This window comes from Gadus morhua, chromosome 19, assembly GCF_902167405.1.
Source record: "Gadus morhua chromosome 19, gadMor3.0, whole genome shotgun sequence".
NCBI lineage: Eukaryota > Metazoa > Chordata > Actinopteri > Gadiformes > Gadidae > Gadus > Gadus morhua.
This window is the reverse complement of record NC_044066.1, coordinates 2,102,548-2,129,359: the sequence shown is the minus strand read 5'-3', so window position 1 is coordinate 2,129,359 and position 26,812 is coordinate 2,102,548. Positions and strand designations below refer to the sequence as shown.

Here is a 26,812-nt window from a genome sequence, read left to right as displayed (position 1 = left end):
ATCTTCTTCTTTTTCCTTTAGATATAAAGTTAGTCTAGAACACTATAAAGCGTATTGCTGCCGCCCACTGGTTTGGAGGACAGTACTATATTAGAAATTATAAACGCCCCCAAAATACTTAAATGTTACAAAAACAAAACAAACCACACCCTGTTTAGGAATTGTAAAACTCAAGCCTGGTAATCTCAAATTCAAACATATCAGGCATCAACCACTGTGGTACAGGGGACCAAGATGTATCCATCGCCCTCCCCCTAAAGTTCTAGCATCACAGCCTGCTTCCTGCTTGAACACCAACATATTGTCTTTTGGCATATGCAGAGAGACCTCCCCCAACCCTCACAAATACCGATACAGACTTATTACCTAACCGACTGCGTAAGACCCCCAGTCCGACTTCTTAACATAACCGACCTTCTCAGACCCCCAGTCCGACTTCTTAACCTAACCGACCGCCTCAGACCCCCAGTCCGACTTCTTAACCTAACCGACATTAAGATCCCCAGTCAAACTTCTTAACCTAACCGACGTTAAGATCCCCAGTCCGACTTCTTAACCTAACCCACTGCCTCACACCCAGCTTCATACATCTCAGCGCCAGAGGACCCTCCCCAGGGCCCAATAGGTGTGCATGATCTGGGGTCTGATGAAAAGCAACAGATGAAACCTGAAAAAGATTTGCTTTTCTAAAGTGTTTTCCCGATCCAAAAGCCAAACACCCATAGTCCAGCACAGTCTAATCAAGGCCCTGATCAGTATAATTTCACTCTCTGCTACCCAGGCACATTAAGCGAGACACCTCATGAGATCTAGAACTTTCCTACATTCATCCAGAACTGTACCAATGTGACCACTCAAAATCGTCTTTTCTTCAAACAGAATTCCCAACAATTAAAAAAGAATCCTGAAGCCAATTATACATCATACCCTGAATCCCCTTTCTCTGGGGTATCAGCAGCAGGCCACCATTGCCTATAGATTAACGCTCAGGCCTTCAAATAGTGACTAAAACGACCTGCCTCCATGCTAACAGCAGGTCCCCCAACTCTCACACTGTACTCTGCCTCCCTCTGCTGTCGGTCAGGTACAGTGCTGGGACTGAAAAAATACTTAATATTTACTGACATCTATTTATTTTGTGTTTATTTAATGCTATCACAGCAAAGTAACGCCAGATGATTTTGTGTAACATAAATGCATAATTCTCTAATTATTCGAAATATAGTTTTGAATATGGAACTCATGGTCAGTCCATTGCATTCACCACCCATTACATTTTCTACATTCTTACAGAAAAGTTGGAGGTCATAACTAATTGTATAGTCAATAATTGCCTGACATAAATAAATGCAGAATCACACAACGTAAAGGCCTACACATGGACCGGCCCCGCGATGACGAGCCGGTGTTTGACCTGTGACGTAGGTTGTACACGTATCCCAGTAGGATGTGTTCGTTAAAGATGGTGGCTGACTGTCAGGCTCACTGTGCTGCACATTTGTAAGGATTTCTCACTTATATCTTCTACAAATACAGGGGGAAATATACCTAGCTGATAGCGGCCGATAGCTGAAGGCCCCGACGGCTCCATGTCCTCGGTGTTAACCATGAGGTAACCTGCTGTTGATCAGCGGTTGGTCAGTAATGTGACGTTAGCTCAAACCGCCGACCCGTCTAAACGCTCCGTGACATGTCAGCGGTCAGTATCACTTGATGCTCACACAGGTTAGAGTCGATCCGGTTTTAAACATGTCGTCGATTAGCCGATACGAGAAGTAGTGTTGACATGTCGGCGACAGCGATGACTTTGGGGAACAGCGTATTATGTGCTGCTAACGCGTTAGAGCCATGTTACGTTAAGGCTCGGTGAGTTACCGTTAGCCCCCGAGCACCAGACCGTCCAGACCTTTCCTCTCAGCTGGACATTGGACCAGGTCGAAGAGACTCAACACTAGTTTGAGACCTGATCATAATAAGATAATCGATTACCAATTTGTGATGACTGACGTCGTGTTATTGTTGCTTGTCTCAAACTACTGGCGAGCAGACAGAGCTGCGATGCTAACAGACGGCTAGCTTGGTCTATTGGTACACTTGCTCGGTCTATCGTTAAACTAGCTCGGTCTATCGTTAACGGCAGCTAACGACAGCTTTGTCTGTCGTTACACTAGCTCGGTCTGTCGCTACACTAGCTCTACCTGATAGTGTTCTTAAACTATTCAAATTCGATTTAACAAAGGGATATGCCGTGTAACCTTTTGAATGCAAACATTCATGCTTGTTTGTTTGCAATATATATTTTGGCCCAATATTTGTTTCCATCGTTATTGTAGGCCCTTCATTGAAAATGTTATATGATGTTGTAATATTTAGTATTTTTTGCATCCACCATCCACTGTAGACTTTTTATTATTCTTTGTCATTGAAAGAAATGTACACATATACAAAATATCCCTTAGTGTAGCATTTCTCTTTCATCACAATATTGATTGCTTTATTTCCAACCTCCTAACTTTTACTAGTGCAGATGGGACTAGGTGTTATAGTTTGTATATTAAGAGCCTTAAATGTGTATGTTCTATTTTAGTGGCCGTTCAACAATATATTAATTTTTTTTTTTTTTTAATCGACCATATTACGTGTAGCTCTTGGTTACTAAAAATGGCCACGTTTAACTATTGATGGCAAACAAAAGCTAAAGGAGGGTGTGGTGAAATCTAACATGGTAACATCCTGGTATTTGCTTTGCCTTCCCTATGGTTCCTCCTTTTTCAATACTCATTCTTACTGTTTATTTGTTTTCTCTCTAGCTACACCTGAGTCTAATATTCTCAGCAACATAACCGGCTTGGTCTGTGCATTGGTTACGGTAGAACCATGCAGCCTCCTCCACGGAATGGGCCTCCTGGGGCTTCCGGCCCTTCCTCTGCAGGGCCCAACGTCTTCCGCAGGCTAAGACCCCTCAAGCACACATCCACAGCACCAGCTGCAATGATGGGACCCCCAGTTGCAATGAGGGGACCCCCAGCTGAAATGATGGTACCCCCATCTAGTAACCATCCAATGACAGACCCTTTTGCTTTTGGGATGCAAGCCCCAGCACCTATGGCTGCTGCTGCTGCAGGTCCTCCTATGGTACCCAATAGCAACGCTCCCTTCCCACAGATGGCTCCCAATAGCCTGTATTCGCAGGCTGGCCCAGGCATGCATCCACAGCCAGTGGATCACCAACAAGCTGCTGCCTCCGGTCCGCACTCATCCTATCAGGCCGGAGTAAACCTTTTCACCCCTCAAGGTGTAGCTCCTCCTACTCAACAGCACCCAGGACAGCTACCGCCGCAAGTCACACAAGGATATACACAACCAAATTCAGAACAGGGCTATTTTAATTCAATAGCACAGCCACCACCGACGACCCATAATGTCTCGTCCATGGCTTCAAACTCAATGCCTAGCCAGCCATATTTCCATCAGGACCACCAGGGGGAGCATGCTCCTCAAGCCATGCCCTTCCAGCCAGTGCCTCCCACAACATCATCCTCTCATTGGTCCCCTGATCATGGGAGTCGCCCTCCGTCATTGCAAAACTATTTCCAGCCAACCACTGACCCCCCATTGCAGCCCTTTAACATCCCTCACCAGCCTCAAGCATACCCTTCCCACCCACCATCCCCTCATCATAACGCCCCCACTCCTCCAACACAGCCCGAGCCTTCCCAAGTGCAGGCACCTCTTCCCCAGGACCCGGAGATGGTTCCTACAAGCTCACAATGGCCAGATCCAAATGTACCTCAGCAGCATGAATCACACTTCCAGGTTCAGAGCTACTTCAGTCAAGGCGCAGGCACACAAGATACCTGGTTTAACCAGCCGTCACAGGATCCAGTCTACCACCAAATGGGCATTGGCATGAGCCCCACCCCAAACCGGCCCACCTCAGCTGGACCTCAACGTAGTACCCCAACTACTGATCCTTTACCAGGAGCGGCCCCACTTCCATATGCACAGGAATCTGGTTCTGTCTCAATGTTTTTCAGAGGAAGTGATGTGGAGAACGAAGAGACACTGGCTGGAGAGGGTAAGAAAGCTGTGAATGGTATGCAGGGATCCGGCCAGCTTCACAGCCATCCACAACTGCCTCCACTGCCCCACGTCAGTCAGGCAGAGCCTCCAACAGGGGATTACCATGGAGCCTCTTTCAGCAGCAATCCACACATACCGTACATGAATGAGGGCCTTTACGCATGCCCAGTGAACATCCAAAAGCCTTCTGAACCTCAGCTTGACCACGTGGAGAATCTTGAGTGTGTACCCAACCAGGAAGTGTTGCCCAGTAAAACCATTGGTAGCCCCTCTGGTGAGGTAGGCCCCGGAGAAGACCATTATGAAGCAGGTCCCAACCTTGAGACGCCAGATACGATTCCACGACCAATGAGATCTGCTAGTGTGTCATCAAGCTACAGTAATGTAAGTCACGGTAGTGGAACTGGGTCCCGCCGACATCAGGGGGTCATGGGCACTTTTATACAGCAAGAAAGCCCTCGCCTCGTTGAGGATCCTAACATCGCTGTGGCTGCTGGGGGATACTTTGAGCAGATTGACACTTCTCCAGCTACTGATGTGGGTGCGCACCATAGCTCCCAGGAGCATATCTATACCAGTCAGCCCCCTACACCCAGCCCCCCCAAACCTACTGGTGTATTCCAGGCCAGTGCAAACAGCTCTTTTGAACCTGTACGCTCGCATGGAGTTGGTGTACGCCCCATTGAAGTTGACAGGGCGAAAATGGTTGCTGAAGGGGGTGGCGATGCTGTACCTGGCAACCTGGAGCAGCCCCCAGATAATATTGAAAACATTTATGGAACCGGTCATCCTCTAACGACTGGACCTGGAGTTCCTCACCTCGTACACCCTGTGGTTCTGTCTCACTCCCGGCCGTCTTCCCGTGCGTTTGGCGCCCACCGGCCCTGTGAAAGCCCTGCCACTACTCTATGGGCTCAAAATGACCCTTCCACCTTAGGAGCAAACATCCTTCTTGCCCCTGCTGCTCCCCCAGTCCTTGCCCCGCTACGGGAACCTACTAACGATGTCATACAGCCCCCTGAAGATGGTCCTTTGGACCTTCAACCCCCCCAGAGAACCAATGCCACTTCACAGCAGCACTCAGAGAATCTAGAGAACCCGCCGAAGGTGAGTGTGGGGGATCTCTCCGACTCCCAAGGTCAACTGGGCTATGCGTCTCTCTTGGTGGCCGACACGCTTCACCAGCCTGTGTTGATTGCTCCTCCGGTGTCCAATTATAGTGTGATTCCTCCCACTGCACAAGCTGCTGCTCCAAGGCAGCAGACCAGTCCACCCATGAGACCCCCCTCACAGGGGCACGGGGCCAGTATCTCCCTACCACCTCTATTATCGGCCGATCAGAACCAATCCTTCATGGCATTACCAATGATCAACCCCTCTACTGCCCAGAGTCAGGGCCCACTTAACCTGGCTCGAGATCAGACAGAATGCGAAAGATGGGAAACCACAGCTTTGCCGTTATCACAGGCCGCATGCCTCCCTCTGTCAAGGGCTCAATCAATGGATGGGGAGAGCCACTCTGCTCTCCCTATAAATCCACAACTTTCAAATTATGAACTGCTTGATTTTTCTATGCACCAATCACAGAGCCAAACGCAGGCCTCAGGCCACCCTTCCCCTCTACAAGGGTCTCCACAGGCTAGTAACGCTCCCGGGTTCTACCTGCAGGTCACCAAAGATGCTCAACAGGGGCTAAGGGGCGAAGGTGAACGCATTCCCCAGGCCCCAGTGTCTAATGCTGCCCTACATGCACCTGAAGCTGCCCCCACACCTGAAGCTGCCCCCACCCGGGCAGCTCCAAACCCCCAGCAGCCGCTCGCAGAGCATCCCCAGATGCCCAACGTCCAACCTGCTGCACAGGGTCCTGCAGTGAGTCGACCTCCTTCAGCCCACGTTTTCACTGGAGGGAGTGGTCCCGCCACAGCTGCTGCTCCTTCTGCGGTTCCTCCTCCTCCTGCTGCTGCTGCTTCTTACCCTGGGCTCCAGGGACAAGTCCCTCCAGGGGCTCCCCAGCCAAACCCTGCCGCACCCCCACGTCCCCCTTCCTCTGTGGGTAGCCAGGGTTATGGCCCTGCTCAAGGCGCACCGGTCCAGGGGTACGGAGGTTTCCATGCAGGTCCCTATGGAGAATACCCTGATGGCAGAGCGCCCCATCCCCCTGGCCAGTATCCTCCGCCTGGGGATCCAAGAGCACAGCCTTACTACCATGTATGTAATGAGTAGTACTTCATTAATTTATTCATTAGTTAACTCACTTATGTGTCTAATTGATCGTCTAGCACGCTAGTTATATATTCCAATACAACTGAGCCATGCCAAGTTGAATTCTGAACAAATGATTGCCGAAACGGTGAGCTGTAAATACTTGCTGCCGCTGTATTCCAGGAGGACCCATACAGAAGGTTTGATCCATGGTATGGAAGATATGAAGGACAGAACCCGGCCTACCGAGATCCCAACACCCAGTACCGAGAGCCTCAGCCCGAGAGGCCCAGCTCCCGGTCCAGTCAGTACTCGGACAGGTCGTCATCCAGGTGAGACCATAGCTGCCATCAGTTCCCATACACTTCTTGCTAGCGAGAATCCAAAGGCAAAGGAGCAATAGTTACCACTGATTAAAAATGTCATCCATCCAGACATCTTCGTAACGTTTCTCAAGCTCATTTTGTGATCATAAAAAAATCTCACCACAAACAATCTGGTATTAAATAATGTCGACAATTGGGCAAATCCTCCAACTGCAATCAATGAAATACAATATGAAATCCTCACTTGTGTTAATGATGCTTCTATGTTCAAACCCTCCATCCAAAGGCAAGGCTACCCGGAAGACTACCAGAGAGCCAACCGAAGTGCCTACGAGGAATATTATGCAGACTATTACAAGAAACCGTATGACTATGGTAAGAACCAATGCTATATTATCTTCCTTGATACTACACATACTTCAAAATCTTGCTGTTGTGACACTTGCAGATCAAGATTTGATTGAACAATTCCATGGATGTAAACGATTGCCTGGCAATTAAAAACAAAATGTCTTAGGCTACAATTCAGGTGCCTACGATCCCAGATACAGAGGCTACTACGACCAGTCCTACTGGTACAACTATGATGAGGCCTACAGAGGGCGAGACCCCTACTACAACCCCCAACTACAACAACAGCAGCAGCAGCAGCAACAACAACAACAACAACTGCAACAACCCCCACAACTACCACAACAACAACAACAGCCCTTTGCTAGGTAAGCAGTATATAGAAGGTCCTAACTGCCAAAGGGCAGACAGTTCTTTGTAGTACTAAAAAAAATGTACTTGGAGCGGTTAACATTTTTATTGAAGAAGCTATTTCTTGTTAATTGAGTTAATTCAACATCTGATCCCTTTTTAAATTTATGTGCTTAAATAATGACCCACTGCTCTTCCTCTGTTGGACCGATTTGAATGTTTGTTGTAGCCTGGTTGGGCAATGCTTGGTGTGGCCAGCCGACCAGTGTCCCTTCATTAAGCCCTTTCTGCTCTGTTCTCCTTCAGGCCGGAGGGCTACGAGGACCAGTGGCGCTACTACCCGGGCTACGACGCCAGCTTCGATGACGACTACCGCCGGAGAGAGGAATCCGTCTTGGATGACTTTGACCGGCGCAGCGTCCACAGCGAGATGTCAGCCCACAGCCTGCACAGCAACCACACCCAGCACAGCCGACACAGCGCATCCAGTGTCCGGTCGCAGCAGGTACCCACATGGAATAAACCAATCATCATATGTCACATTATCACATTCACCGAGCTGGGTGTCAATTATTGATGGATGATTTATTTGACAGGGACGGATAATGTTTTTTATAACTGAGTGACATCGTGTGACAATAGTGACAATATAAATATTGATATCGCTCTGAGATATTTGGTAGCCCGGGCAAATTTGGTAAGAACAATATGATATTCATATTACACGTTCCAATGAAATGCAGTCAAACCTGTAGCCTCAAGGACCAATTATTAAATTAGTCAGTCATTTACACAAATCAAGATAACATGGTGTGTAAACACTGGCAATTAAAAACAAAAAATATTTCGCTATGATATGCATATATACAAGAGATCGCATAACCCCCAATCTATTCACTCAGAACTCCAACAGAACATTCATAGAAAGACCCAATAGCAGTTAAAACACAACCTTGGTACACACATATCTATTAACTTTGGCATTAAACATATTTTTGGTTCAGAAACGTTGAGTCAACATATTCGTTGTTTGCAAGAAAGTACAAATAGCCAGGACAGATCTGACAATATTGAATTTGAGAATAGTAAGTCAAAGGCAAAATTCTGTTCTCATCTTGACACAGCTGTGTTTTTTAAATCTGTTCATCTGCCTGTGTCTGTCTATCTCCATTCCTGTCTGTATACCTGCATATCTTTCTTTCTGTCTGTGTTTTTATCTTCATTCCTATCTCTTTTCTATGTGTATCCCTATCTAATAACCTATCTATTTATTTATCTATGTCTGTCTCAGACAGTGTGAGATTTTAAATATATTAGCATAATGACCAAGTTAAGGTAACTATCTCCTAATCTCACTTGTAGTTAAACTATGCATACCGTCACCGACTATTAGCAGTAGGTAGATCTCTGCCTGTCGGTCTTGGAGATGGCCTGGTTTGCAAAGCATTTTAGCAACCGTCTTAAAGGGTCTGTAGGTAAGACTGTTGGTTCGGGAATCCTTCTTGCCTGTCAATGACCGGTGTGGGAATTCAACACTGGTCATTGTCGGAGCAATTTAGGGAGGGAACAGAGAGAGAGAGGGCTTTAGGGGTTTTCGTTTCAAAATATAGTTGTTGTTTTTCTGCCCTCTCCTCACAACCCTGGAATCGTGCCTACAGCAGATTGAGAAGTCCTCGCCGCTATCCTCCCATCTGCTGTACTGCCGGTACAGCGGTCCTGGTCTAATATACCACCTCTCTGTGTGTCCGTGCAGAGTCAGGTGTACCGGAGCCAACCTGACCTGACGGTGTACGACACCACCGCACCCATCCTGAGTGACCCCTACAGACAGTACCCGGACCAGACGGACGGCAGCCAGAGCTACACCCAGTACACCTACCCTGCGGACTACAGCACAGAGTCCACCTGGATCGCACCTGAGCAACGTAAAAGCACACGTTGATTATCGTCACAACAAATGCCTAAAATAGTTGTTTTGCATTTTGATTTTACTTTTATTATGATGGTAAACAACATAATAAAACACAATCATTTAAACACAACTTTAACAAAGTATTGTATAGATGAGCAGCACATTTCAAACGCCACATAGCAGTGCCTTAAACAACTAGGGCCAATCATTTATAATAGATTGAACAGCAAAATGGAGATGTAATTCTTGCTGTTTTTGATGAACGCACAGCAAGGCAGGTAGTCATTTCTGGTGTGTGTGTGTGTGTGTGTGTGTGTGTAATAAAAAGTTTGTCTCCTTCTTCCTCCACTTCTCCAGCGCCCCCCCGCCCACACACCCCAGAGAAGTTCATCATGCCCCACCGCTGTGCCCGCTTTGGGCCCGGGGGGCACCTGGTCCAGGTGCTGGCCAACATGCCCTCGGCTGGGCAGCCGGCCCTGGTGGACATCTACAACATGGAGGTAAGTGGGTCTGTTTGTGCATTGGTGAAGTTTAATTAATCTACCGCTTTGCATTTGGTCGATGGGTAGTTGGTTCCAAATTCCCTTTCTTCAGCATCATTTCGATTTTTAGATCACTGTTTTGGTATTATTTTAATGGTGAAATTCGGTTTCTTTTAGTTTTGCAGTATTTTCACTCTAATCTTGGAAATAAGCATTTAAATACTATATTTTTGTGGTTTACCACAAACGTTTGTTATTTGTTGTAGCTTTTGATAAAACGTAAAATGCTAAATGTAAGTCTCTTTGAGTGCAGACCATGCTAAATGTGAGTGTCTCTTTGAGTGCAGACCATGCTAAATGTAAGTGTCTTTGAGTGCAGACCATGCTAAATGTAAGTGTCTTTGAGTGCAGACCATGCTAAATGTAAGTGTCTTTGAGTGCAGACCATGCTAAATGTAAGTGTCTTTGAGTGCAGACCATGCTAAATGTAAGTGTCTCTTTGAGTGCAGACCATTCTCCAGGACACCAATGAGCAGGCAGAGCTACGCTCCTTCCCCGGCCCCCTTGTCAAGTAAGGACCCCTGTTACAACACGCACACGCCATTCAAATCACTTCCAGTGCCCTGTTCGAAGGAGCAGCTTTGGACAGGTTTAGGCTTAAACCAGAACTGACTCAAACCGGCGTTTCACTGTCTATATTTTTTTGTTGATTTCAAAATAGGGTTTAATATTCAAATATTTGTTCATTAATTTGCTAGGTTGGTACTCAGGTCTCAACTCAATATGCGTGTGCATAGTTTTTTAATAAAATAATGTAAGAAAAAAATAAAAATATAATTTTTCTCATGCATATTGGTGAAAAATATATAAAATACAAAGATTATGCATTTCGGGCCGAGGGTTGTAGGCAGGAGGGTGGGTGTTGCGACCAAACTTTTTGATCCTTTTTAGTACTGTGGTTCTAAATGAGGGTCATAATGAGCGATGCGCCACACCATCACGTTATACTACAAGTATACAAGTGGAGCTTAACCCTCACTTGGATTCGGATACCAAAAATAAACCACTGCTCAGCTGGAGCTTCACTATCCACCAACACCATGGTGCTATACTATAGGTGTCCAGGAAGCCTAACCCTTATGAAGGTGATGACCCTTATTGAAGGTAATAACCTTCATTGAAGAAAGTGATTTTGGATGTGTGTATGATCCATAGAACTGAAACTGATAGAATAGATGGTACCGCACAGTATTAAAGATCTCCCTGTGAAGGCAGATCGTCAACTTTTTATTGTTCACAATATTCTCATATCGCACACCCATACTTGGAATGCAATAGAAGTTATTGGATATCATAAAGTGTTCGTTGCCATCATCCAAACCAATTAGACGATAAGAAGATGTGACCTGCTGCTATGTACCAGGTAACTGAACTCAGACTAGTCTAATCTGTACTTCTGAACTCGGGATGCCTTCTGAATTGACATGGCGGCTTCACCCTAAAACGGACCCCTGCCTGGAGTCCGCTTCACCCTGAAACGGACCCCAGCCTGGAGTGGTCCTGTCTGATGCCTGTCTGTTGTCTTTCAGGGAGGAGACCCACAAGGGAGACGTGATCAAGTTCTCCCAGAACAAGGCCCTGGAGTGCGTGCGGAACAAGGACCTGCTGGACCGTGACTCTGCCTGCCTGCTGTGGGACTTCATCATGCTCCTCTGCCGACAGAACGGGGTAGGCTCCAGGGAGGGAGACTCTGCACACTTCATTATTAATCAGAAATAAGGTCCATGACCACCTTTACATGCACACCTTGAGTTCAATGAAGGCTGAATAATAGGATTAAGACCATACTGGGACTGAGGTTTTACTTTAGTAGGCAGAATGGAGGGTTGGTTCCTCCAATGTGACTCTTATTTTCTCTGGAGGTACCACTAAATACTTACATCCTCCCTCGTAGCGTGGCTCAGGACCCTGTTGGAGGCACCACACAAATACATTTGACTTAAAGCTCTTTATTTGACAGCGTTCATCAAATGATGGTGGAGTTATCTCAGTGTAAACTGCAACATGCCCTGGGTATAAACTAGAGCCCGACCGATATAGACATTTTAAGGCCTATACCGATACGAATATTTTGTGATTTAAAAATCCAATATGCCGATATAAAAAAAATCCAGAAACGCGCAACAAAACAAACACATTTCCCTAACATTGGTTATTTGTAGTTATCCTTTAAATCCTTTTCACTCTCAGCTAACGCGTAACAACAGCAAAACTGGACATGGTAGTCATGAATTAAGTCATGCTTATCGACTTTAGAGAATTGATGGGGATGTTCTTTTAATTGTTATTCAAGCAATGTATGTCTCGTGACAGTTGCCAACTTACCATGAACACACTTGCACACATGAACAGCACCGATGATCTCCGTCGATCTCCCATTAACTCTGCCTAACTCTGGCTGAATCAGCGGGTTTGGGTGTTAGAGCGCCCTCTGGTGGACCAACTTTTTTTTTTTTTTTTTTTAATATTCATTTATCGGCCATTATAAATGCCGATACCGAATAGTTTGAAAAATGCCTAATATCGGCCGATAATATCGGCCTGCCGATATATCGGTCGGGCTCTAGTATAAACAGAGAAGTTGATTTATCAAACCAAGGGGCCTCCATGATGACTAAGGACCTGTGTTCCAACCCTTGTCCCTGCAGACGGTGGTGGGGACGGACATCGCCGACCTGCTGCTCAAGGAGCACCGCTCAGTGTGGCTGCCTGGCAAGAGTCCCAACGAGGCCAACCTGATCGACTTCAACAACGAGCCGCTGGAGCGGGCGGAGGAGGAGCCGGGGGCGGGGCCTCTGTCCCTCCTGTCGGACACCTTCATGACGGTGCCAGAGAACGTCGGCAAGGAAACGGAGCGCTTCCGGGAGCTGCTGCTGTTTGGCCGCAAGAAGGCAGGGAACCGGTCCACCGCTGGGTGGTGGATAGTGCTGGATGAGGGAGGGGTTTTATTCCTAGCGGGAAGTGTGAAAAGTGTGAAACCTTTCCTTTTTTTTTTTTTTTTTTTTTTTTTAACAGGATGCTCTAGAAGCGGCGATGAAGGGAGGTCTGTGGGGACACGCGCTACTATTGGCCAGTAAGATGGACAACCGGACGCACGCCCGTGTCATGACCAGGTACACAGGGTCTGAGACATAGACCATTTGGTTTAAAGCTTCCCTCAGATACAAACATAATGTTTCATTTATATATACCATGTGCCAAAACAATCCCTTAAGAGAGCTTAACATGTAATATAAATGTCCTAGTGAGAGAAATGAACACCTCGCTAGTAGAGAGGACTAACTCTAGAAATGTTTGTTGGTGCTCAGGTTTGCCAACAGTCTGCCCATCAACGACCCTCTGCAGACCGTCTACCAGCTGATGTCTGGGAGGATGCCCGCCTCCGCCATCGTATGACGCACTCCTCCTTCCCTTCTTCTCGGGCTAAATGACTTGTAAAGCTGTCTGATTATCTCCTCCTCTCTGTGTCTCTGTCTTAATGGGTCGCTCTCTGATCTTGTTATTTGTAGTCCTGTGGAGAGGAGAAGTGGGGCGACTGGCGCCCTCATCTGGCCATGGTGCTGTCCAACCTCACCCATACCCCGGACCTGGACACCCGCACCATCACCACCATGGGGGACACCCTGGGTAGGGGCCCCGCCAGCTCAATGGACAGAACTGTATGCAGATGGGCTTCATGATGTTAAGTTGTTATACTGTTCATTTCTTGGTCAGCTTCCAAGGGCCTCGTCGATGCTGCTCACTTCTGCTACCTGATGGCCCAGGTGGGACTTGGGGTTTACACCAAGAAGAGCACCAAGATGGTTCTAGTTGGCTCCAACCACAGGTTAGACACTCACAATCACTCACTCACATTTATTCGTAACCACTATAATTTTTTAACAGCTGGATTTTGTAATCCAGACTGAATAATGTAAATTGGCTATGTTGTAAATATACAGCATCAATATGCGTGTATTCTAACAAAGTGTTCCTCCCGTCCACTTCACTCAACAGTTGAAGAACCAATGTTAACCCTATTCCCCGTTGTGTTCCTGTGGATCTCTTCCAGTTTAACCTTCTACCAGTTTGCGACCAACGAGGCAATCCAGAGGACGGAGGCCTACGAGTACGCCCAGTCCCTGGGCTCCCAGCCCTGCTCCCTGCCCAACTTCCAGGTACGCTCCTAGTATTTATAGGAGATAAGGGGATAGACTGGTACTTCAATCAAAATGAACATGGATTACTATTGTCTCCGAATGGGAATAGGACCCTGTCTCTTGGCCGCTCTGTCCTGGGGGTAGAGACTGCAAGCTGGACTATTCAGCATTCTTTGAAAATGTAGTTTATTATTTGTACGATAACTCTGGTGAATACTTATACGGTGTCTCTGCATTTTGTATGCATGTGTTTTTTTATCTAGTGGTTAAGCAGAAAGATCCTGGATTATCAACCTAAATGTCTGCAGTTGACCTGTCCTTTAGATGTCTAGCCCCTTCCTGCCCATTGATTGTTTGTTTCTCTTCCTCCTTGGTCTCCAGGTGTTCAAGTTGATCTACGCCTGCCGCCTGGCTGAAGCAGGCCTCAGCGCACAGGCCTTCCACTACTGTGAGGTGATCTCCAAGAGTGTCCTCACGCAGCCCTCGTATCACTCCTCTGTCATCATCAGTCAGCTGATACAGGTACATGTCAACCCCTCATTCTCTCCATCACTCCCTCACTGGGTCCTTAAGCATCTTACCTCCATCTCATACATCGCTTATACATCCTGTGTTTTTTTATGTTATTTTTCAGTATTTGCTTTGTATTCATGCTCTTCTCCCTTCCTCTACCGTTGTGACCCAGCTGTCGGAGAAGCTGCGGTTCTACGACCCCCAGTTGAAGGAGAAGCCGGAGCAGGAGCTGTTCTTTGAGCCAGATTGGCTGCTGCACCTCAGACAGCTGGATGGACAGATCAGGGTAGGGAGTGTTACCTAGAACAATGCCACCACCCAACACACAATATAAAACACGGTCAGCAATATGTCTCATTAGAAGAGCCAATCATAGGAACGGGCCTGATGAGCTACATCTCCCGTCTCTGATAAATTAATTGGATCAAAACCGTTGCTCTTAATACCTAAATCCTTTTCCTATCATTGTTCCTGTTTTAGATGGGTGCGATAGCCTACAATGCAGACAGGGCCACACCCACGCAGTACGACTGTGCTTCCCCGAGCTCTGAGCTGGAGCAGACCCTTCCAGCGGAGCCCTACAACAACACCATGCCTCAAGAGATGAACGGAGCCTCCTCAGACAACCCCCTGATGAGCTCCCTGCTGCCCGGGCCGCCGCCCCAGGCCGTGCAGCTGATGCCTCCAGGTCTGTGGGGCCGTAGTCATAGAAGCCTTCTATCCAGAGTTGCATTTGCTCCCCCATCATTTGGACTCTATCATGAATATCTGCATTGAGCAGAGAAATTTACAAATAAGTGCATTTAGCAGATGCTTTTAAGTACATTTGTAAGAAGGAGAAACAACATATTGCTGTCAATACAGTAAGGATGTTCATAGAACCAGTGGGTTAACGTAGCGATTGTAAGTGCAATGCACTTTACAATCGCTGCGTTAAGCCTTTCCCCGTATTAGTGTTGCACGGTATACCGATGCTAGAAGGTATGCAAAAAACGATACGATACACTAATTTTTTAGCATTGATACTTTTATAAAAAAAGATGAATAATTTAATTGAATGAGAAAATATGAAAAAAAAATACTTTGAACGAAAGGACTTGCACATACACAACAAGCATCAACTCTCAGTCATACTCCTGGCACACAGAGGCTAGTCAGTGGGCGTGCCCCTCAGCTCGCACTCAGCCACAGCAGCAGCAGGCCGTTCACTGAGCGAGTGAGAGTGAGGCCCTGTCCACACTAACCCGGGTAAAAAAAAAAAAAAAACAATCTCCGTCCACACTATCGTTTTCATATCGTTTTCGGAATGTTTTGCATCCACGTTCCACACTGAATGATTTTGATAAACAGTTGCTGTCATGGTTACGCGACTCCCGCCACACCTCTCTGTTTAGATTACAGGCGCACGATCAGTGGATAGTTGCAGTTGATCAGCTGGCTAATCATTTGAGCCCAGTTCAGACCAAAGATTCGCCTCGCAACTCCTTGCTACGAGACGGGCTGCGACATTCTAAAAACTGGGCAGTTCACACTGCTGCACCAGGCGGCGACTTCAGGTGGTTTCCGTAGCAACTGAACGCTCTGGCACAACTGAGAGCCGCAACAGCATCAGCATCCCGCTAAAAAGTAGCCTAACTCGCTTGCGCGGTGACGAAAGGGGGATTTTAGCCCCTCGGTTTTATTCAGGAAACTGGAGATGAGACGGTGAAATCGCCGGGCGTGCCAAAACCCGAAACGGCTTGACAATGTAAAAAGGCCTAATGAAGAGGAGAAGACGGCGAGTTAGAAAGCCGAGAATATGGAGCCGTTGGGTAGGCCTACTTCAGCGGCAGAAACAGGGTGCCTACGCCGATCTTTGTAGGGAGATTTCTACGGGCAAAAACTGTTGGTTTATTTTTATTGATCGCCTTTGAGAATTTGTGTGTAAAGGGACTGGTCTAGGCTATATTCTCACCTTTTTCTTTTGTAAAGTGCATTGTATGCCTATTGCTTTTGGGCCGATATTATAGGCTACTGCGTCCATTCCTTGATTCGTTCTGCCGCAGCACTCCAAACAATTAATTTCGTTCCAATGTTCGTCCAATCCACTCCAATAGTGGTCCTGCATTGAGTTTAATTCCAACCCTAACGAATAAATGGTCCAGTTTTAAGTTTCATAGAATATTTATACATTCCCAGGGCATGTTAAATGAGTGCATGCCCTGCCACTCTCAACACACTTGTAAAATGCAATTGTCAATTGATGGAATGGGTTATGTCATACATCATCACAACCAAAATTTGGAATTAATCAAACAAATTACAGATAAATAATACTGAAACGGCTACTTTTTGGTTGAACACATTTGAACGAAATATTTATGATCCCCCAATGTTGACCTGAAGTTGCCGTCACTGATTGGTAGACTGATAGTCGGAATGGCGGTAGGCCAACTAAAAAATGGGGGCATGTTGGAATGGCCGCATGTAACCATAACAACGGTTATAGCTAACGTGTAGCCTACTGTGGACAGTGCGGGACCGGGACGGAGTAAGGCCGTGACGTACAAGTTGTTCTGTGCTGTGTCCTGATTGGCTGAAGAGAAATAAATACATCGTTGTGTTCTAAAACTGGACCTGGCGATTTGACATGTTCAATCTCTGGCGACTCCTTGAAACGGCATCAGCCGCGCTGCAACGACCAGTTCGCACTGCTGCAACTTTTCCCCTGCAACGTTCCAAAACAATCTTGTTGCAAGTCGTTTGGAATCTTTGGTCTGAACTGGGCAGCCCAGTTAAGTTTATACATGTTGATTATAGCAGACTACACCACCTCTTCTTGGTGGAATTCTATTCCGATTGAGGCGTATTATATATATTAATACGCCTAATAATACGTAATTTGCTCAAAAAGCAGGAAAGGACCAAGCTGCTAAAAGTTAAACCATAGTGAGACCGAGCTGGACCATTATTCATCTCTTTTCCAGATATTTTAGGTTTTCACCGTGGTATCAGTTCAGTATCGAGTATCGAGGTATTTTCGGGCAGATATCGTATCAAAGTCATAATCTTGGTATCGTGCAACACTTCCCCATATGCAACACAGCTAGCTAGGATAAGATGATACACAAAATCCATGCAGTCGTTTTCTCATATGGGCACACATCATGAGGTATGTGTTTGTGTTATACTTAAAATCCACCATCTGTATCTTACATATAACTGAAGTTAGCAAGTTATTGAGCTATTGGTTATTTCTTCATGTAAATCTAAATATGTGTTATAAATACACTATATGTTCTCTTACAGCCCCAACTACCATCCTCCAAGACGGCATGGTTCCACAGCACCACCCATCAGAGGTCCACCAGTTCTACCCCGTGCCCCCCGGCCCGGCCGCAGGCTACCTACCGCAGGTCCCCGACTCCGGCCCCTCTCCCTACGAGCCTCAGCAGCCCCAGCCCTCGGACATGTACCCTCCACCTCTCCAGCAGCAGCCCAGCTCCTCGCCCCCTCACCCGGGACACATGGGCTCTCACATGCCTCCCCAGATGAACCAACAACCTCCCCATCAGATGAACCAACAACCTCCCCATCAGATGAACCAACAACCTCCCCATCTGATGAACCAACATCCTCCCCCCCAGATGCACCAACAACCTCCCCCCCAGATGAACCAACATCCTCCCCCCCAGATGCACCAACAACCTCCCCCCCAGATGAACCAACAACCTCCCGATCAGATGAATCAACAACCTCCCCATCCGATGAACCAACAACCTCCCCATCCGATGAACCAACAACCTCCCCATCAGATGAACCAACAACCTCCCCATCAGATGAACCAACAACCTCCCCATCAGATGAACCAACAACCTCCCCATCAGATGAACCAACAACCTCCCCATCAGATGAACCAACAACCTCCCCATCTGATGAACCAACAACCTCCCCATCTGACGAACCAAGCCCCTTATCCGGTAAACCAGCCCTCTCCCCATCAAATGACTCCGATGCCTCCACACCCGGTGAGTCAGCCGTCCCCACACACGCCCCCCTCCCCTGGACACATGCCCATGATGGATCAGCATGTCCTAGGCCAGCCCGAGGGTCAGCCCCTGCCTCCGATGTCTAACGCCATGCGCAGGAACTCTTTCACGCCGCAGACGGACTTTTACGACCAAAGCGCTCACATGGTTAGCAACGAGATCCTGATATATGCACGGCTGTGTCACCTCATGCCCTTAAAGTGCCAGTGAATCCATATTTCATGTATATATATACCCAAATTGTGTAGTATGTCTTCAATGATTTTCAAAATAGTAATTATGCCTGTAACGGGTTCACAGAGCGCTTGGACACCAGGTTTGCTCTTTGAACAGAAAGTCCTTTTATTTTCTCTCCAACAAAGTCCATCAAAACATAACTCGGTTAAAGGTAAATTATAACTCCGCTCAAAGCGGTCACAGGGTGCGTTCAATGCAATCTCTGGCGGCGATCGCCCCTGTCTCTCCGCTCCCGATCCTTTCTGGATTCCCCTTCCCACTAAAACACAAAGCAGGCACATAAGTACAAACACTCCCTGATTGGAGTGCTGCTGACACCTGCTCGCACTCGGGTCCAACCCCCCACAGCCAATCCGGTGCGCTCCCAACCTGCCCATACTCCCCCTGCAGGCCTGTCGTCGCACGTACCCCCACAATGCCATTTTGTCATCGTTACTAAGTTAATGGCGTTATTTCAGAAAAACCTGGTGACAAATCAAATGTTTCTGCCAGTTCTACTCTGCTCTGAGCTCTGAGCATTCTACTCTACTCCAAACTTGGGTCCTGTTCCTTTAGTGATGTTAAAATGGCTTTTCGGTGGCACTTTGATGACACTTGATTTCTAACTCTGAGAGCGATGCTACTGCCATGGTGGTGTGGATGTGTGGAGCTCAGTTAGGGCAGTGCTTATGTTGATGGCTGTGTCCGAGAAGAGGATATGCCTACTGTCTAACGCCACGGTGTGTGGCGAATATCATATGGCTCATTATATCACTCTGACTTAACGATGTGCACTAGCTTAAAAAAGTATCAGGAAGTCGCTGTGGGCGTAAAACACGGGGATACACCTCTCCCCTACCTTCCCTGAGTTCTCTTTATGTCAGTGTTCAAATTTGAGCTGAAACTGGGGGTTCACTTACACTTTAAGCTAGCTTTGGTTCCATTTGAAGTCCTCAATACCTTACCTTCAGAATGCATGGATTCATGGATAGGGATGATAATGATCACCCTGTCTGTGTTCTTTCCAGGGTGCCGGGAGAAGATCGAGAACTTCTTCACAGTCTTCAATGCACATGGTAAGATTGGTTTTTTTCAAATTGACTTTAGTGATTATTTCTGGTAATGTGCGTTCATAGGAGACCTTTCCTACAGTTTGGATCCGTCCCCCTACCACATTATGAAGCTGTTTTTGGCCTAATGCTGATGGGCTAATGACGACTACACTATATTAAACTACAAAACAAACAAAGGGGAAATAGATGGTTAGTTTAGTAGATAATCAAGCTGCTGTATCTAACGCAACCTTGCCGATTAAGATGGGGGCGGGGGGGAATCTATGAATTGGAGTATCTGGATTCTTTGCTTCCACAATGCCTGTATCCTCATACTGACTTAAAAGAAGAAATAAGGACCAAAAACGTAAATGAATAGTACCATCCTACAGAGGGTGCTTTAGAGTACTCGCCTGTTCAATTCACATGAACTATTTTCTGTTCACTAAAGCCGTGGTCCTCAAACTTTTTATACCGCGTACCACCACAGAAAAAAATGATTCTCCCAAACTACCACCGTTATGACAGATGTTATAAAATATAACAACATACAGTAGTGTTGGTCTGTGGCCCTATTCAGCTATGCACATCTCATGCAGGAGGCACAATTTTTCTTAAATATAATATTATTTATTGTTAGCTGTACAAAGTGGTAGCACTAGAACAGAGACACGGAAACACATACACATAATCACACAGCAAGTGAGAACATGATCTCATGGTAAATGTATTTCCATTCATAATAGTATTTTGATAGTACTGTTTTTAATCGTAACTTTTTTTATTTATTTTTAAATCCTCTGCGTACCACTTGATAGCGCATCGCGTACTGGTGGTACGCGTACCATAGTTTGAGAACCACTTTACTAAAGGATACCATGGCGGATACACCTGCACACCTGCAGATCTGCAATCTATGTCCTGATTTATGGCAATGATTTGTCTTGCTAATTATGTAATGATAATGTATACTCCGTATTAGGCAGGCATTATTTATAGTTAACTTTGTAATAGCACAAGACTGAGAAAAAGGTATTCTGATATGGATGTTGACATTCTCTGGGCAAAACCTTACAAAACTCGGTGTTTGTTTGTGTGTACATGTCATGGACCTCCGAATTGAAAAGGTAACCTTTGACCTGACAGAAGATGCTGTTGCTTTAGCGCGCTCCTGTTGTGCTCCCTGCCCAGGCCTCCGGCCGCCGCTCCCGGACCACCTCCGAGTCCTCCACCCACTCCGGGGGGCGGGAGCGCAGCAACTCCTCGGCCATGCAGATGTCTTCGTCGCCGCCCCCCTCCATCCCTGAGCAGCCCCGCATGGAGGACCCTAAGAAGGCCAAGAAGCACTCCCCCAAGAAGGTACCCCCCACCGACCCATCTCCCTCTCCCCTCCAGCTGATGGTTTTGGCCCAATCCCATTTCTACCCCTTACCCTGCGTTCACACCAAAATATGCAAAAAGTTGACGCGCGTCAAGATCCCATTCAAAGTGAATGTAGAGACGCGTTGCTGCTTTGCTGCCGCAGCATTTGCTGCCGAGAAAACGGGCAGCAAAATTTGATTTGCGGCGCGTCAAAATCTGATTTGCAGCGCGGCATGCCGGCGGGCGCGTTCACGTATTTTGCGGCGCGTCAAATGCTGCGCGAGTTGAAATATTTCAACTTTTGACGCGCCGCAAAACCTTTGCCGCGCTGCAAAACTTTTGACATGCCGCAAAACTTGATTTGATGCGCCGCAAAAACTCAGGCGTCAACGCGTTCGGGCAGCAAAGCATCTTTTGGTGTGAACGCAGGGTTACCCCTTCCCCTTACCCCTCCCCCTTGTTTTGAAGGGGTGAGGGGAAGGGGTAAGAGGTAGAAATGGGATTGGGCCTTTATCTCGGTGTTTGTCTCTGTCCCCCACAGGGTGGAGGTGGCGGCGGCGGCGGCAGCGGTGGGGGCGGCTGGTTGAACTGGCTCTATAGGAAGGGCAAGAATGAGGCTCACTTGCCCGATGACAAGAACAAATCTGTGAGTTGGATTTTTTTTTTTCATGATAAAGCTAGACCATGGCTAGCACCACATACTGTTCGTTTAATTTAAGATATTGAGACGGGAGTCTGCATCCCTCACATGACATGTAACTGATGGTGTTTTAGATCGTGTGGGACGAGAAGAGGCAGAAGTGGGTGGACCAGAATGAACCAGAAGAGGAGGTTTGTTATTTGCTCTTTCTTTTAACTTGAATTTATCTCAAAATAAATTCTCGCCGGTCATCCAGTGTCGATTCTTGATTGGATGTAGTACTTTCCTCCACTTTGATTTGGCACGGTAGATTCTGATCCATCAGGCCGGACTCATTGTCTAAATATCGTCAATTCATAGATTGCATGTTGGATGTATGGTGCTTAATGGCAACTATTTTTTTTTCAACTTTTGCATGATATTAATGCTTTGCCACAATAAATAGTAGTACTACTACCTTGTTTTCTAGTATTGTTAAGATGAGTAGTTGACGGAAAAACTAAACTTACCCCAGCAATGTCTTTCTATCGACAACTTGAAACCTCGAAGAGACGAGGTCATCCCTCATCTGGATCAAAATGACATTAGAATTGTTTTTATGTATAGAGTAAACCCCTCCCGCCACCTCCTCCTGGATTCAAGACTGGTCCTCCTATGCTGGGCCCTGGAGGGCCCGGCAGGCCCCCTGGAGGGGGGCCCCCGGTCAACATGTTCTCCAGGAAAGCAGGTGAGAGATGAAACCGACCTCAGCTATCATAATGAAGGATGTGGGATCCTGAGTATGGTGATGTCTGTGGATGCCTGACTGGCTGGTTGTTTCCTCAGGCACTAAGAGCCGCTATGTGGACATCCTGAACCCCAGCAAGACATCGCGGCCCGGGGGGATGGGGCCCGCCCCGGCAGACATCTTTGCTCCGCTGGCTCCCATGCCAACCAACCTGTTTGTGCCGGGGGCAGGTGTGTGTAATACACTGCAACGTGATGACACTTTTTGCACAACAATTATTGCATTTTCGAGCGGTGCCCGAACCTAAAAAGCAGTTTTGAGCAGCAACATATGAGAGCATCTCACGCACACGCACACATGCACACGCACGCACACACACACACACACTATATATATATATATATATGGTTCCACTAATCTCAAATTGAAGGACAAACTAATGTTTTTGTTGGTCCAAAGCCCCAGAGGATCAGCAGCCCATGGAGGCCAGTGAAGGAGGCGCCCAGGAGCAGGCTGCTCCCAGTGCAGGTGCTGCACCACAGGTAACAAGGACAACCTTCTACTGATGGACAAAATGTAGAACCCAATAATAGTAGTATAGTCTTAGTCTTCACAGAATGATTGGGCTAATTGGATTAGATTAAGAGAATAGGTCGGCATGCTTGCTAAAGGATGGCTAAAAATAGCCAATACCCACAATTAAGATGCCCCTAGTATAGTAGGTGTCTAAAATCTGGATGTGTGCGTTGTGCTGTGCTGAAAGAGTGTTAGTGTAGTCCATTTCGGTTGTTGTTTATCCATTACGGCTAGCCAGAGGAAATCCAGAGGAAAAAAAGCTTCTCAACAATCTGGAATGAGAAGGATAAAATGAGCCTTCATGGTGCGTAACTCTCCCTGCCTGAACCGGAGCTTGCAGAGACCACTGCTGCGATCTATCGATCAGTTTAACCCCTGATCCTATTCCTTTTCATTTATAAATTGTTATATTGTAAACAAAAAGCCATACTACAGTATCCCAGGTTTGCTGGGCGGATACCAGTGGCTGTCAGCTCACAGGTCAGAGTCTGACTCGGTTAGTGCAGACCTTCTATGTAGCCTCAAAGTTTCAAAGACACAATTCCCAATAATGAGAGTAGGCCTATGTAGCATTGCTCACACTAAACCGGTAGCTTTTACTGGCTACTCCAGCGCCTGGACAGAAGGGGATGACGTGGAAACCTGTTCATTATAGCGTTTGCAGGACAGTGGTAAATGCAGAGGGTGATTCATGGAGGAGTTCTCTCGACGTGTGTGTACGCTAATGGAGGGATTTAAACTGTGTGCATTGATTACACCATGTATAACAGTCCATCAACCACACACACTCCAGTGTACTTCCTATTATCACAGAGCAAATGGGGGGTTTGAACAATGTGCAAAGTTTTGATAAAATGACGGGGCAGGACTAGTACTATTGACCAGGAGAGATATCACACAGCAGGGAGGCGGATCGCCTCACAAGGAACAAAGGCGACGAGCAATGGCAGACTGACCTGATGGGCCCCTAATGCGATGGCTGGGGCGGTGCAGACTGGGGAGAAAAAGGTCATGGGACGGAGAGAATACAAAATGATGTTTTATCCAACTCCTCCAGATGTTCAACCCAACGCTGATGCCTCCAGGGGGAGATGGCCTGCCTGAGTCTGGGGAGGTAAGAACACACCCAGGGTCTCGTCCCTCTGTAACTACCGCAGCCGTCAGGACGCTGCCCTCCACATGAGCTGCTGCTCCCATCAGCCCGCTGCCCTGCGGGGGGCCTCTGGATTGCGTTGCGGGTGTTAACATTAATATATATTGCATGCGGGGAAGTAAAATTGACAAATGAGCTAATTCCATTGTCTGTTATTAATTTGCTTTCTTTATGCTCTAATTTTGAAATCCTTCTAATGTGGTATTAGTGTACTTCCAACATGGCTTTCTTTCTAAAAGGGTTTACAGTGAAGGAGGTTCTCTGATGAATTAACCTGGCTCTGTGGTGTTGTCTGTTCTGTGTGGCCTCTTTCTGTCTGTAGCTGTCACGTTCTAGCTCAATGAGCTCTTTATCACGTGAAGTGAGTCAGCATTTAAACCAGGTACCTATAGCTGAGTCTCAACCCGCCCCAACCCCACCCAACCCCCCTGCCAAGCACCTCCACCCACCCCGTCCTGCCCACCACATCGCACGCTTGATGGCATCTGGCTCCGTTATCTGTGCTACTCCAGATAGCCACCAGCTGCCCCTCCTGCAGTCTCCAGCATAGATCCCTCCTCTTTGATTTGACCGACCAGCTCTGATTTAAAGTCATTAAACATGACCATCGTCAGCAGGCCTGTGGTTCAGACATGGGGAGATCCAAAACATGATCTGCCATCATCAGTGTCCATCAGTATCTGAAACCAGGGTGTTTCATACTTTGTAGCTGTAAACCTACCAGTTATGTACAGTTACAACACTGAAGTAGTTCAGTCCAAAAGCCTGGTCATGCATTGCTCATGGAGTGACTTCTGCTGGAGACGTGTGTTTAAAGACCAGCCCATTGTTGTCATGGCAGCATTCTAACACTAACCACCGCCACAACGCTTTGCATGCTTCACTAATGTGTCGTGTTCTAACGGTGCTTGCTGGGCCTCAAGGATTTTTGTTGCATCTGGAGTGTTCATTACTTTATTGGGTAAAGAGAAAATACATCAGACGATACACACAGGATACACAAGAGCTAGTGGTAGGGTTTAATGGCACATCCTCACTCCAGTGTGAACTGAATATTTGGGCTGTACCGTCTAACGCTGCCGTCTCCTTTCAGGGACAGCAAGCCCCACCCGCTGGAGGCGTGACCTTTTATAACCCCGCCCAATTTGCACAGGTGAGAAGACCCCAGGAAAGCGACAATGAAAAACATTGGTTATAAAGAATGGGGTGGTGTAACTCATGTAATTAAATGTAACCTATACAGACTGTCGTTGTTGGTGTTCTTTCTTTGGAAGTCTTTCATATCCTTGTCTTCTCTTTTGCAGCCCAGTGCACAGTCCGGAGGGCCGCGGGGGCAAGGCCGCTTCGGGGGCCAGAGGCAGTACCCAGTGGTGAAATAGACCCCTCTCCACAGACTCATCACAGCTGGTAGTCATCCTGTCCGCAAGTGACTGAAGCACATGGACAGATTGCTTTCATCTGAAGGACCCTCTCGTTAATCCTCATCACCAATACCGTCTTCATCCTACTCTGACATCGTACCCGCTCTTGTTTTCTCTGGTTTATGTTTCCTACTGGAAGTCCATTGCTTTTTTATTTTGTGTATATATATATAGGAAAGATGCTGTCACTGAAAGGGCTTATTCCTCCCAATCTATTTTTATAGAGGGCTTTCTTAATGCGTCAGATTTTAATATGGATGCATTTACACACCAAACCATATGCTTAAAATGAACTACCAATTATAGATTCAACTCTGAACCCCACCGGCCCTGTATCATGTCTATGGTCCTTTTGTCCAGGCTTTCTTGACTGCAAGCGTGTGTGTGTGTGTGTGTGTGTGTGTGTGTGTGTGTGTGTGTGTGTGTGTGTCTCTGGGCAGTCTGGACTGTAGAGGAATAGAATTGAACCATTCATGTAAATTGTGCATATCGTTGTTTCCTGTGCACTGGACATGGAGGGTCAATTTGAAAAGGAGCAGACTGCACCTTCCACTGTGACGATGTCAGACCCACAGGATGGACGTCACATCCTTGACCTCTGCACCTTTTTGTCGATTGTTATTCCAACTTTTGAGATGTTTACTCCAAGATCTCGAGCTATCACACGGCCCCCCGAGTGGTGGTTCAGCTCAGAGAAACAAGGATTGGTCTTCAGTAACACCAGGATTCAGAATACAAGTCCCTCTTTAAATGTGGTATAACAAATCCATCCAAATGTGTAAATCTGATTGATTGTATTTATCGAGTCGTAGTCCTGAATGTGTGTTATGAGAGCAACTAATTTTATTTTCTGATGGGCTTGAATGAAATCTGTTTTAGTTATAATCTAGTGGTTGATTCACATCCCTGATTGTTCAACTGCAGCTTATGCATATTAATTTGAGTTGCAAAAATGAAAACTTATTGCATCAAATTAATTTCCCCAGAACATTTCTTTGCTAACTGTTGTCCCGTCTCCCTAAGACCCGATAGACCAATAGTTTGTGATGATCTTAAATGGCTTGCTTTGGTAATAGGCCTAGACCAGTGTAACAGATTTTTTTTTAATCCTCCCTTTGAGAGAAACTTGTCATTTACCCCAAAGTGAAAAATCCCTATTGTAAGATTCTATACAAAAGAATAAAACGAAATTAAATAAAGATATTTTTTCGCTCTTTA

The 26,812-nt window shown here is 46.7% G+C and overlaps 1 protein-coding gene across 7 annotated transcripts; it reads left to right on the top strand.

Annotated features, from left to right (window-relative positions):
* Window positions 1-1,406: 1,406 nt before the first annotated feature.
* On the top strand, window positions 1,407-26,812 carry sec16a (SEC16 homolog A, endoplasmic reticulum export factor). Of its 7 annotated transcripts, XM_030341252.1 has the most exons (32): window positions 1,407-1,500; window positions 2,811-5,190; window positions 5,752-6,291; window positions 6,469-6,617; window positions 6,898-6,986; window positions 7,129-7,330; window positions 7,620-7,818; window positions 9,067-9,238; window positions 9,583-9,725; window positions 10,217-10,278; window positions 11,297-11,435; window positions 12,416-12,658; window positions 12,783-12,880; window positions 13,076-13,157; window positions 13,277-13,394; window positions 13,482-13,593; window positions 13,819-13,924; window positions 14,288-14,428; window positions 14,592-14,705; window positions 14,900-15,107; window positions 17,708-18,594; window positions 19,692-19,739; window positions 20,907-21,074; window positions 21,619-21,723; window positions 21,852-21,908; window positions 22,324-22,444; window positions 22,543-22,674; window positions 22,904-22,986; window positions 24,078-24,134; window positions 24,496-24,555; window positions 25,267-25,326; window positions 25,478-26,812. In XM_030341252.1, the coding sequence occupies exons 2-32, from the start codon at window positions 2,878-2,880 to the stop codon at window positions 25,550-25,552; spliced, it is 7,083 nt and encodes a 2,360-aa protein (XP_030197112.1). In that variant the 5' UTR covers window positions 1,407-1,500; window positions 2,811-2,877; the 3' UTR covers window positions 25,553-26,812. The 7 variants fall into 7 exon arrangements, with proteins under 7 accessions (XP_030197112.1, XP_030197111.1, XP_030197110.1 ...); XM_030341251.1 differs by having other exon boundaries at window positions 2,811-6,291; window positions 17,708-18,378; XM_030341250.1 differs by having other exon boundaries at window positions 2,811-6,291; window positions 17,708-18,426.

Bases quoted from the DNA above. Each gene is read 5' to 3' on its own strand.
- sec16a (XM_030341246.1), top strand. From the start codon at position 2,878: ATGCAGCCTCCTCCACGGAATGGGCCTCCTGGGGCTTCCGGCCCTTCC. The intron at 12,659-12,782 runs GCAGGGAACCGG...TTTTTTTAACAG, and splicing joins TGCTGTTTGGCCGCAAGAAG to GATGCTCTAGAAGCGGCGAT. The intron at 13,158-13,276 runs GTATGACGCACT...TGTTATTTGTAG, and splicing joins GGATGCCCGCCTCCGCCATC to TCCTGTGGAGAGGAGAAGTG.